This window comes from Halichondria panicea, chromosome 5 (assembly GCF_963675165.1).
Source record: "Halichondria panicea chromosome 5, odHalPani1.1, whole genome shotgun sequence".
Classification (NCBI taxonomy): Eukaryota; Metazoa; Porifera; class Demospongiae; order Suberitida; family Halichondriidae; genus Halichondria; species Halichondria panicea.
Window position 1 is genome coordinate 3664849 of NC_087381.1, and position 13659 is coordinate 3678507.

At 40.4% G+C, this 13659-nt stretch overlaps 1 protein-coding gene across 1 annotated transcript; it reads left to right on the forward strand.

Annotated features, from left to right (window-relative positions):
- Positions 1-4385: 4385 nt before the first annotated feature.
- Positions 4386-13659, forward strand: LOC135336280 (maternal embryonic leucine zipper kinase-like). Its single transcript, XM_064532039.1, has 22 exons — positions 4386-4544; positions 5386-5501; positions 5615-5664; positions 5786-5821; positions 5995-6111; positions 6173-6226; positions 6460-6549; positions 6790-6876; positions 7012-7066; positions 7376-7509; positions 8139-8207; positions 8493-8591; positions 8788-8874; positions 9291-9379; positions 10068-10164; positions 10596-10785; positions 10887-11028; positions 11284-11371; positions 11503-11598; positions 11971-12074; positions 13004-13119; positions 13391-13659. The coding sequence occupies exons 2-22, from the start codon at positions 5444-5446 to the stop codon at positions 13471-13473; spliced, it is 1941 nt and encodes a 646-aa protein (XP_064388109.1). The 5' UTR covers positions 4386-4544; positions 5386-5443; the 3' UTR covers positions 13474-13659.

Genomic DNA, 13659 nt, shown 5'->3' on the forward strand with positions numbered 1-13659 from the left:
AGGTCCCCTGGTGGGCTGTGTCCCGTAAGAGCAGGAATGAATAGTGTCCTCACTGCATCTTCTAGGGGCTGTAGTTGTTCTGTGGCCGACAGTAACTCAAAATCTGTGACTCTTAGGAAATGATTCCACTTAGAAGAGATGCCATGTGTAAAGGCAGAGAAGGCCGCGTGTGGTTCTGTTTTTGCAATTGTGCTGAGTGTTTTAATTTCCTCTACCCATTCTGTGACTTTCTTGTCAATTAGTTGGTTCTGGAACGAGGTACGTGGTGCCGATTGCTCCTCCAAGGTATTGTTTGCCTTCTGTCGAGATGCTAATATCTGTGCCTTGGAATATTGTAAGGTAACCGTAAAAGCTGTTTTTTTATCTCCAATTAGAAGGCGACCCTCTAAACTAATTTTCCTCAGCCTCAAAACTAATTTTCCACCTCTGAATACAGCCACCTATACCAGTGAAAATATTTTTATGTGGCGCCTTAAATAGAGCTTCTACGGTACTCTTTGCCAACAAGATTATCATTTTACGTTACGGTACCTGGTAAATGTAGTTGGGAAGAAGCGGTCTAGATGTGGAGACTGTGAGGGCTGTCACGAGGCCAATGACTGTGGAACCTGTACACTTTGCCTAGACAAGCCCAAGTTTGGAGGTCCTGGGAGGAAAAAACAGTGTTGCGTCACCAAGAAATGTAAATTTTTGGCACATCTGAGACACTTCAGCCAACACATTATAATATAACTTTTTCAGGTGTATACAGCTCGCAAAGACCAAAGGCAACTCATTAATAAAAAAGTGTGTTGGCTCAACCTTCTATCAACAGATCAGCCCTCTGGACCTTGCTTGTGGTCTCCTTAATGGTCAATTCATCACTCCACCTGGTGTCAGCATGCCAGCTATACCTGTACCAGTACTACAAAACATGGTAGAAACAAATACATGGCCAGAAGACTTCAATAAGTATAGTTGATGTTCTGTAGCTGTTGTGTCTCTGTCTCTGTTTTTTACTACACTATACACTGTGTGTTTTTATGAATGATGTAATGAAATAATGACGTAACCGTTTCAAACAGGGTGAACTTAGTGAATCCCGGTCTATTCCGTAATTACGCAAATTTGCGTCATCTGCGGTTAATCAGCGCAAGGTATTCCTTGGCTATCGATGCAGACTGCAGGACATGGTTGATTGACCTTTGACCTTGTGCATACTGATCTTGGCGGCTCTTTGTTTAACCGTGCGCGCTTAATGTCTTTACTGTGAGAGTTTAGAATTAAGCATGCGCGGTTCATTGTGGCGATAGGCGGAGGCGGGTGACCCTTCTCGGCCACCGTAGAATCGTCCACAACATTTTTGTGGACGATTCTGTGTTCCTATTCCTTGTACGTACGCGTGATGCGTGGCTTTATAGATATTAACCTTCAATTCTGCTTCACTATAGATGGCTTCACTAAGTAGTGTGGTTTTCCAGCAGTGTATGTAGAGGCGTGTGTATAGTCCCCACTAAAACAAAACAACCGGAAACGAAGGTCAATAATATATATGGGCTATATAGGTTAGGGTTTTAGGGGACTATAATTAGCTATACTGTTTCGTTTTAGTGGCGTTTTGTTTTAGTGGGACAACAGACGAAGGTGGAGCTGTTTAGCAGCAGCAGTGTGGGGTGGAGTAGCAGCAGTAGTGGGGTGGGGCTGTTTTGCAATAGTGCCCCAACATTTTTGTGTCAAGCCATTCGTTGCATGGTGAGGTCCATGCTAATGTTGTACGTTGCAAGATATGGAACTATGTCTAGGAGTTGTCTCTGTCACTTTGTTCAGTTCTATATATTTATTGTGTTACTAAGACAGTTATATGTTGCTATGCTATGGGATATACCTGATCATAGTAAATTATGCGGAGCATAATAGATGTCTAAAGAATAATTGGGGAATAATAGGCATTAATGTCCGTTTTTGGTAAAGATAATTACAGTATAACGATGTTCTCAGGGCGGCTGAAGTGGATCAGTTCAAGTCAGCAAAGTAACACTGAGAAGCAAATAATGTATTTTCATGTGTCAGTTTTGTGTGCTGTGTTTATGTCTATATTAAAATTTTGTCTATGTCACATTTTTGGCAGATTTTATACGAAAATAAATCGGATTTTTGTTATGAGAATAATAGGCAAGAAGGTGAAAAAGGCATAATTTTATCAGGGTCTAAATATAATTATAACACGTGCACTCGGGATGCACAAGTGGTACTCAGGGTCCTCAAGCCTTACGCCCTCGTGCTTCAGTGCAATATATCCCTCGTGCCTATTATATAAGTACCGTACTTACTTGATTAAACGACCATCTCGCTTAAACACCCATGCATGGTAAAAGCTCTGTCTATCAATAAACGTCCATCTTAAATAATCGCCTATGTAGCACGTGGAATCAGTTGCAAGCATGGCAGCATAGAATAATTTATGATGGCAAAGAGAGAGATATACCGACACAGAGGGAAACACCACTCCTACGACTTAAAATTTAAGCTGAGAGCTGTGGCAGCAGCCAAGAATAGCATAATAACTGCTGCTGTGCAAGAGTTTGAAGTAGACATAACAATAAATACCCGTTTTGAATAAGCGCCCATCTCGTTTAAACGTCCCCTCTACAGATGTTGTTAGGAAATAAACGCCCGGGCGTTTCATCAAGTACATACGGTAATATTATAATTAACTATATACAGTGACTGTGATGTGTGTGAACAACGTGAACAAAGGTATACAAGAGGTGACAATTTTTACAATTTTTCGCATGGGAAGCTATAGTTGGGTGGAGTCCAACCAACGCAAAGCGCATGGTTGGGTATCAGTACTAGTAGCACTTCTGTTCCCACTGCAGGAAATGTTCAGCATAATCAGATTGCTGCATTGGGAAATCTTACAGCTCAATTTAGCTGGTAAGGCGAGGTGGCTCTCAGTGTATTTCTCCAAAGATAGCAACAGCTCCTGCCAGATATCTAGGCTACTAGAAAAGAAGCTAGCATGGTCTATCTTAGTGAAGTTCTATAAGTTGTAGATTCTTTAGATTCTTTATCTTGTCTTTGTTCTGAGTTTTGGTGTGCTACCAATAAGATTAATTTGGCTGTGTTATGTGGGCCTTCTCTGGTATTCGGCAAACTTCTGCTCCAGAAGCCCTAGGGCAGTCTTTTAACTGGTTGTACCTCTTTTCTTGTGCTAGATCATGTATAGCTATTATGAAAAAAGGTTATTTCTGCCTCTACTAAATCTTGTATTACCGGCTGAAGTACGTGTATATCCTACTAAGAGCTTTTCTTGCATCCCTTAACATCAATAGCTATAGTTAGATCTAGCCACATGTAGCCATCTATAGACAAATCGATCGCACCCCTGAGACGTGTGGTTGTCAGCTACTAAGTTTAATCTCAAGTACCAGTGGAACAAAAACGTTCAATCGGCATAGTACCCATACACATTCGTGTTGGTTAGGCTCCGCCCAACTAATGGCCATGCAGTCGTGAGGTGAGCGTGAGGTGCTACTGTGAGGTGCACTATGAGGGCACTTATGGTCTACCATAATTATTAATCATGCAAACAGGTCGGGAGTTCGTGTGTTGACTAATAATTCTATTGCATTTGATATTAGTCTAGTATAGTATGAGTCTATGTACGTCTATGCTATGGCTATAATTGCTACATGAAAAATTATAATCTGACCACTCACCAGTTATAATGCTTTCAACTTGGAGAATGGATGCTGTGTACACATCCAACTACAATGTATGCGCATGCCCAATGCCCGCCCAGCTAGACCTCCTAGAGCTGCTTGGAAATCCCCTTGTTCTGCCTCGCCCATAGTTGGGCGGAGCCCGACCGTCCCTAACGGGAGGTCGGGTTGCAAGCCTATCTGGGATTTGTTCTAGCGCCACTATAGTGGCGCCCTATCAGATTGCAGCATTTTTCACGTGGCTTGGTTACACTTCCGCTTGCATCTAGTTTTTTTTTTTTTTTTTTTTTTTTTTCTTTATAATGTTTGATGCAGAGGAAGCATACAGGATATGACAAGGTAGCTAAATGAAGCTAATAATGAAGTCAGTCCATAACCAAAAAGTAAAGGTGCAGGTGCAGGTGTACTTAAGTGAAAAAAAGAAAAAAAGGAAAAAAAAAAAAAATTTTAACTTATTGCTATAATTTTGACAGGGATAATTTAAAAGCAGATGGGCTAGGGCTACTGATAACATTTAGGGGAAGGGAATTCCAAATGGGGATTACTTGCAAAACCACATGCAGTATTGCTGTGCCATCCTGTGGTTTACACGTCATCAAGTCGGTTAACACCCACTTGAGAATAATAATATTCATAGCAGTACTACATAATGCGCAGAACAAATTCCAGATAGGCTTGCAACCCGACCTCCCGTCAGTGACGGTCGGGCTCCGCCCAACTACCTCGCCCACACGTACATACACAGTTTCTTCAAGGTGGTTCTGTCTGACAGCAAGCCACCAACATTCAAGGTGTTAAAGGTTTACCTTGCACATGCTGTACATGTGCCTTCTGTGAAAGGTGAGTATGTAGATCACTGGTATGTGTATGTAGCTAGAGCTTATATCGTTGCAGAGGTGTAGGAATGGAAGGTGGTGCTGAGGGAGGTGGCCAATCTATCTATCTTAGCTAGCTAGCTATTCAATGAGCAACTAGATAAGGTAGCTTGAGACAAGGGAATGCTCCAGCACCCTTGCCTCCTATACGCCCTTGTGATGTATAGATTCTATGTGTTGTTTATAATAAATATGCATGCAGTGGGATCTGGGAATAGTCTAGTACTACATGTATATATTTCGTGCAACTGAAACTGCCACAATGGGTGGGTTAGTAGGATTTATACGTAGTACCATTCTGTATCGACTTCATTGGAAGCTTAAGGTTAATGATGTCATTCTAGCTGTTAAACAAACAGAAAATATTACTGTGTACTGTATTTGATTTGTATTCCGTAGCACTAAACGGCATATGCATGGCACATGACGTTGTGCATATCTGGAATGCTAAAGTTGACCTATTCATAATTGTCTCGTGGTATGGGCTGATAAGGCCTGTATCCGTGGTATGATACTGTGTGGGTGGGTCGGTAACTTACAAATACTGTCTTAAATTCCCAGTCATCCGACCACGCTTTAAGTGACACCACTATAATTATGACTGTGTTAACTGTTGTTCATTCTTTCTACAAGAATGTTTTTTCAATTTCACTGTTTTTGACTTCAAGCTAGTGTCCTCATGCATGGGGAAATACGTAATTGTTCATCCAAAGTTTACAATTTGAAGAGTATAATAATTACTCTTCAAATTGTGTGTATTATGTGCTTCAATGACAACTGCATGTACCAATTTTTTCATCGTGCAGGGTGTATATACTCTAACCGTTTCTTCTCCAATTAAATTGCTGCTGGCTGATACTGAGAATGAGTCAATATCGTGAACTGAGGGAGCATTATGTGCTCCATGAAACACTCGGGTCAGGTGAGCAACATATAATGATAGGAACTACGTGGCATGACTGCTGCACCTAGAGCCAATACAACTAGATACGTACCTACTACGCTATACTGCACACTCTTAATGCTCATACGTAGGTGGGTTCGCTAAGGTCAAGGCAGGTGTACACAAACTGACTGGAGAGAAGGTGACAGCGTTCATTGTAACGTCCCTGTAAATGCTTAGCCCATAATTAATTATGCATGTATGTAAACTATGCCCCTTCTACGTACATGCAATAGACAAATTAAGTTCTCATTTTCGTACAGGTTGCCATTAAAATCATGGATAAAGAACTGCTTGGTGTAAGTTATATACACAAAGTACTTACACATTACATCTTACTGAAAATATACCCTCAAATACCAGTCAGTATTATATGCTATTTGTCTGTAGCACTTTAAATTAATGTACTGTAGGTAGCTACATGTGACTATACGTACAATTATAACAGTCTGAAAAATCGATATCATTGCAGTCTGACTTACCACGAGCGTTTAGGGAAATCAAAGCTCTCAAGAAGTTGCATCATCAGCACATTAGTCAGCTCTTCCAGGTTATAGAGACTCAAAGGATGATCTATTTAATAATTGAGGTGAAGCATGATGACAACTTTTTGGTAAGTATATTAAACGATTGGTTAACTTTCATTTCAGTTCTGTCCTGGCGGAGAGTTATTTGATTACATCGTGGCTAAAGAGAGATTGAAGGTACATGTAGTTATTAAGTTAACAAACAAGTCCTTGTGTTTTTGTACCCTTGTGCTAAATTACCTCCCCAAATAATGTTCGCCCATTTTTCCTCTTCCTTGTATCTACTTCCTTATGTCTATGAATTTTCTTTCAAGGTTACTTGTGACGTATGCAGTTAATATCACATATATGCTACACTATGATAGTATAGTTGTGACAGTGCATGTGTCCATGTATCTATATCTTTGCAGGAGAAGGAAGCTCGTGCTTTCTTTAGACAGATTGTTTCTGCACTCAAGTACATTCACAGTGCTGGATTTGTTCATAGAGATCTAAAACCAGTAAGCACTGTGATTGTTTGTTTAAGCCTTTACTGCAGATTAGTCTCTCTTCGTACGCTGTCTCCAACATTAAGCTGTTGTTTCAGAAGTTGTATATCTGGATCATTGCCAATCTAAGTAACTTGGCCCTTATTGACAGGGAATCTAGCCAAATATTTGTTTCCATATAGAGAGTTCCAAGTAACTTTATAGTTCAGTATAATTATGTGCCCATAATATAAAGATTGTCTATCACTGTAGGAGAACCTTCTGTTGGATGATGACTCAAATATTAAACTCATCGACTTTGGGCTGGTGTCGGAACCAGAAATTAACGTCACTGGATTGGTACGTATGTATAGACAGTATTACTCGATTCTGTTTCTCAGATACGTTGATCCTCTCCTCAGCTAAATGTTATGCTGGCTGTTGTATAGTGAGATTCTCATTTATTATGTACGTGTGTGTTTTGTTGTCTTACAGGACTGTGTGAAGCTGTTGGAAACATGTTGTGGGTCACCAGCCTATGCCGCACCAGGTGAGTGTGTGTAGTTATTATGGTACTTCCACTGTATACATAGCTACATGTACAGTAGCAGGCATTGCTCATGTTACATGGACTCTCCTCCACTGTTGTTAGTTCATGTACAGCATTGCTTTAGCTCATTAGGTTACTTTGTGTACACTGGGTTAGTTTGTTGGGACTTGACCTCATTGCCACAGGCATTTCATCCCACTCATTCTTATGCTAAATTTTTCTTCACTACATTGAGCAATCACACTCATTTTAATAACACCCTGCCTCCATTAGGTTTAATAGGCTGCATGCACTGTTTTCTCAATGCAGAGTTGATCAAGGGAGGGCCATACGTGGGTCCACGTGCTGACATCTGGAGTCTGGGTGTGCTACTGTATGCTCTACTCAATGGTTTTCTACCCTTTGATGATGACCACACTCCCAGACTGTACCAGCTGATTCAGGTGAGTGTCCAATCAGCAGCAGCCCGCATACACACTGTACATTACAGTATGTTAGGGCTTACAGTAATTATGTAATATGTCCATTGTGTGGTCACCCCATAAGCGAGTCACTCTATTGAATGCTGGACCAGCCCTAACAGCTACATTACATTTTTACCCCTACAGTAAAACAAGTTATACTTGTCGCCCGCCCTTGTCAAGGTTTAGAGATCTGTTTACTCATTCTCACGATCCCCAATCCTATCCAATGGTATTCATGGCCAGCAAATTGCTGTAGGAAATTCCTTTTAGAGTATGTTACAGGCATCGGGTTTCGACCTAACAGCTGCTGTGAATATCGTCATAGTGAATACTCGAGACATAAGTGCAAGCTAGTCTTAATTTACCACACAGATTGCATGCACTGCTACACTCGCCTAAAAATTGTGCACATACGTATACTTAGAAGTGCTGTTTAACACAAAATCCTTTGCATACTATATTTATATATGGCTCATTAAAAGTTAAATTGTTATTCATTAGGCTGTCACACACTGCACATTAACCCACCCTCTAAGTAAACCAACACATGTGTTGGTTTACCTGTGCTCATGGAGTGTAACACTCGCTTGTTATGTCTGTCCTCACAGCAAGGAGAGTATGAGATCCCGGAATGGCTCACTCCAGGAAGTGTCGGCATGATATCAAGACTGCTCCAGGTGAGTCCTACCTTTAGCTTAATTCTCTATCTCTATGAGGGGAAGAGGACACATGGTCTCTACTGGAAACTTGTTTAATGCACATACATTTAGTTGTTTGTTGTAATTATATACACACTACCAATATGGGTCTTCAAAATGTATGGTAGTAAGGTGCACGTACGTGTGTGCAATTTGAGCATATGTACATGTGTACATGTGTATGGAGAATATCCAACTCATATTTCGTGCAGTAGTTATATCTTACATTCAATTTTATGCGGACGGCATGTTTTTTTTCCACAGACCAATCCGTTGGAAAGAATCACGGTGGATGCTCTCATGAAGGACTCCTGGGTTCAAAGAGGTTACGGAAAATCAGTGGATTGGAAGTCAAGAGTGAATGTACGTATAATATTATATATCTTCAATCTCTTATCTCATACAACTGTGTCTAGTTATACATACTGTTACTGTACTGATGTAGGTTCTCATAGACTATTTGATGTGTGTGTTCAAAAACAGCTCTAGAGGCAGTGTAATCCTTGATATCAACACCTGAAATTCAATCCTTGATTTGTTCCATACCACCAAACACTAGGTGTCAGAGTTGGACGCAGAATGTGTGACTGAGATGGCACGTCACTTTCAGCAGGGGGAGGAGAGTATGTGCGAGAGCATTTTAGAGGTGAGTATATAATTATAGTCATCTCCTAATTACCTGAGTGCAGGTACTAGCGTGTTTGAACTGAACCGTGTGTATGCAGGGTGTCATACAGGGGGGGAAAGGATGATATCCTCCCCCCCTTTTTTGCATTCAGGTACTAGTTGTATGACTGAGTGGTGTCCATAGCTGGAAATTTTTACATACTATAACAGGGTTATTAAAATAACAGTTGACCTTTTTTTTAGCAAAATGTTCTTCTTATTTCCCCCTCTACTTCAAAATCCTGTATGACATTCACTCTGTATGGTTTGATCTCTACATACTTGTTTCCTCACTACTGTTCATGCTAGACATACTATACATGTATGTAGCTACATTGCACAGCACTATAACATTTTATAATTATTGATCTTGTCATCTTGTACCTTGTTGTACAGTGGAAATACGGTGAGGTCACAGCTACTTACCTCCTTCTGGTCCAGAAGAAGAACAGAGGATATGCTCCAACCATTGTTTACTCACCCAGGTACGTACGTAGGTTGAAGAATCATGTACACATACTGTAAATTACTAGAGCAGAGCGTAAAGGTGCTGAACCTTTGGTGGTGTGGTTGGTAGCATGAATAGTAGTGAGGAAACGAGTGCAGGCCAATAATAATAATAAACATAATTCAGTTTCTTGATAGAACCTCGTCCACAGCTAGAGCAAGGCTTTGGGATTGGGAACAGCATACTGCATGCAGTTGTACATGTACGTGTAGGTAATGCACTGGTTACTATAAGATCACAGCAGATTCAGCAAGGGAACTTAAATGTGGAGCCAGCTTCGCAAAAATAGTGGTATGCAATTTAAATGCCTCAAATTTAAGTGGTGTATATAGGCTATAGTTAGCTAGTCAACATGCAGGTATGTAGGCTTGTTAACTTTTGCTTGCTTTTATTCAACAACGAAGCTTTTACAACAAAATCTGCCATGCTAGTAGTTATAACTTGTTGTGTTGAGACTATCTATAATTATGCTGTAAATCCAGCGCTGTGGCAGCTAGGTATAGCAGACTCAAAATTTAAAAATAAACAAACACACCAACAGACTACTATTATAACTTGCAGCCACCTACGTGCTTCAGGTTAATTATATTTGAAGGTACATGTGTTGTACTGTACGCTAATGTTTGTTCTTTGCATGTTGCAAACAAACTTTACTTTCCATACAGGATGCCGAGGAACCAGTCAGGCAGTACCAATGACAGCAGTGCCTCTAGCGTCTCCACGAGTGACTTCCCTCTGGCTTATGTGTCTCAAATTGCAGACGTAAGAACACAGTGAGCTTGATTCTTTCCGAATGATAAGCGTACTCGTTTGCAAAGCCAGAATCTTACATGTAGGTCAAAGTGAGCACTAGTGTCGCACCTCAACCAAATTATAAAATTTAAACACCAAATTTTACGAGTTGGCCGATAGTTTCCAAACCCTAGCTTTTATGCCTTGTTATACATGCTAGCTGTAGCAGTTTGCTTACCCACTTTTCGTTTGAAATGTTCGTATGAACCACTAAGTTTAATATTTCGGATTCTAAATAATTATTCGTACATATATAGCTTAAAATGATGACATAGAACCTATTGTACATCAATTTCGCCGTTTAATTTTCCGACCAAAAAAGTAGACCATATGAAAATAACCCGTCGTACAGTATATCACCATTGTAATTACACTCCCTCACCCACCCCATGTACATGTAGCCTGCCTCTGACACTGCGACCCCCGCTGAACCCGAGGTGCCAGTATTTACCCAGCTCCCAGCTCCAGTTCCTTCCGTACGGACAAGACGAATCAGCTTGGGGCAACAGAACCACCCCCCTCCTGGTGAACTGCTGACCTTGCAAAGACTTTCCAAAGCACCGCACCCAGCTATCTCTGCTATTCAAGATGGTGAACTAAGTCTGCATGAACACATGAATTATAGTGTGCACATGCATCTAGGTTATTTTGTTCAGTGTTCAAATTACATTTCAACTGTGTAATGTTTGCAGCGGAGAGAATGAGTGAGCCTGCATCTCCTAAGAAGAAGAAGCCCCCCCATCTCCCAGTAGGACCCACCCCCTCTATGCCTATCTCACAGACTAGTAGTATGTACTTCAATGAGCAAGCTCCTCAGTCAGCAAAGGTCCCCAAGTACGTCCTGGGTGTTTATCTGTAGCCACCCTCTCCCTTGATAAGAGAGCTTGATATAATTATCCTAGTGTGAATTAAGTCAACTCATAATAAGGACCCATTGGGCAAAGCTTTCTAACGTACAGCATAATTAATACATGCCAATACAAGTTTTTGTGTGTTCATGTAACACTTGCAACTTTTAAGGAACGCGATTTTGGCCATTATTTGACTTGCAAGTCATGTATACAAATTTACCCTAACTCCTATACCCAGGACACAGTCGTTTGAGTCCAGACTCCAGTATGCTGTGGAAGATCAAAAGGCTGCCACTCTCCAGAACGGTTCACCAAAGCCCAGAAGAGTAAGTTACTTTAGTTTCAACAGAATATCCATTAGGGCTTGTTATGTCATTTATGCATTGGTTTCGAATTGTTTCTGAGAAAATCATTCACAAGTGGCACATAATAGCATTATCACTTGCTTCGCTTGTAGACAAGGATCGGTAGCTTTGACTTCTTGAATAAGGTGAAGAAAGTGTTTAGAAGACCGTCTGAGACTGCTGGGACAGCTAGTCCTAGAAAAGTCAAGGTAAGGATTATTACGTATACACATGTACTTGTGTTGTACATAATCACATGATGTATATACATGTATAATTATACCGTATTACTAGAATGTTTGCGAGCATCAAACATAATTATGCGAACTTTGCGACAGTTGCATGATCAATTCGCAACGATAAAATCACAAAACCTAAATTAGTACTAGAAACACACGATCTATATTTCACTGGTTGATTTTCAGATAATTATTAATTATTTCTTTTGTGTAGTACATTTTCTTCTTATAGTGGCTACACCTTTTATCTTGTGTGTATAATATTATAGTTAGTGTGATATTGTACTCGTAATTGAAAGCTTTGATTGATGGTTTGCACAATAACTTATAAATCTGTTTCAGGGAGTGTACGACATCTCCACCACCTCGAGGAAGGACACCCAGGAAGTGATGGAGGAGTTGGAGCATGCCCTCACGCAGCTCAATGTTAACTTCAAAAAGGAAGGGTAAATAATACCAGGAGCACATTACAGAAGGAGCGTCTAACTGTGCATGGGTTCGGAAATCGCACATTACAGAAGGAGCGTCTAACTGTGCATGGGTTCGGAAATCGCATCTCGTGTGCTTTCCTAAACGCTGCATTGCCTTATAAGAAAAGTGTGTAAGTACTGTGTACATAAATTACAGACCGCGGTCAGCCTGTGAATATCATTATAAACGGATTTTGCTATGTAGTGCAGCAGCAGGAGAGCTAGGTTGAGCCAGAAAGAGCTAAAATGAATAGCTAGATCTTTGATGGATGTTGGTATACATCATGGAAGAGACTGTCATCGGTGAGGTACAGAAAGTTCTAAAATAGGAGCATATCCAGTCACTTTGTACAGAGAAAGTTTGCTAGACTTAGACTAACACATACTAGGCGTTTTGTTTTTGCAGTAGGGAGTCTTACTGGGGTTCTTAGAAGAGAGAGCTTACTACCAAGCCTATAGCTAGCTAGCTAACTGTAGCTTTTCACTTTTATTGACCCATGCTTGGTAAAAGTGCACCGTCAGCTCAATTAGCACTCGCCCGCAGACCCACTTAGTGGTTTTGCATATAAGGTCATGCTTTGCAAACTTCCACGAGATGCGATTCTCGAGGTAAGACGCTCCTTCTGTAATGTGCTCCTGATAATACACAATGTATATTCTGTCGCATGACCCTTTTTAATTGGACGGTCTCTCTACAATACATCAATAGAATCTGACAACAGTGTGTTTAATAAAATTAAGTCCTGCGTGTGTGATTGCGAATTATTCTACGATCGTTATTTAACCCCATCCAAAGCCCATGGAGTACAAATGTATACATGATGTACATGTAAGTATAGTAAAGACTGTAATTACATGTATGTGCATTAGTGCATGTGCTTCACAATAATTTTTCTGCGGTTCAGGTATGTGATGAAATGCTCGGTCAACAGTCACAAGATGAGCACTAACCACCGTGGGAAGATGACGGAGATAAAGTTTGAGCTGGAGGTGTGTCTACTGCCAAGACTGGAGATGTTGGGTAAGTCTTAAAGGCTGGAATACTGTGTGTACTGACTAGTAGCCAGTGCTGTTACAGTACATTGTTAGTATGGCTCATCTGTAAGTCGATGCATGCCAACTTGTTTACTGCCTGTGATGTCATTATACCAGTTGGTTAATTATCTCGTCATTACTGTACTATACATTGTATGGCTATGGATATTGGTTTAAACTTATAGCTTACTGTTGTTCGATATACTCGCCATAATTATATGGTTCAGTTGTACATGGTTGATCTTGTACTTTCTCAGGCGTTCGCCGTAAGCGTATTCGTGGAGATGTTTGGGAGTTTAAGAGAGTCTGTGATCTGATCTTCAAGGCTACTCATCTCTAACTGTCCACCCTCACTTGTTTTTTGTTTTTTAGAAAGTTATACAACCGAACTATACAGTTTTTACTCTTTTTTTATGTAGCAAACAATGCACCGTATAATTGTAGAATAATAATTGTACTGTACATGTATAGACATAATAATACATCTCTATTTCTCAAAAATTAATAATGATATATACCTACTCTA

Bases quoted from the DNA above. Each gene is read 5' to 3' on its own strand.
- LOC135336280 (XM_064532039.1), top strand. From the start codon at position 5,444: ATGAGTCAATATCGTGAACTGAGGGAGCATTATGTGCTCCATGAAACA. The intron at 7,067-7,375 runs GTGAGTGTGTGT...TTCTCAATGCAG, and splicing joins ACCAGCCTATGCCGCACCAG to AGTTGATCAAGGGAGGGCCA. The intron at 10,786-10,886 runs GTGAACTAAGTC...TAATGTTTGCAG, and splicing joins TATCTCTGCTATTCAAGATG to CGGAGAGAATGAGTGAGCCT.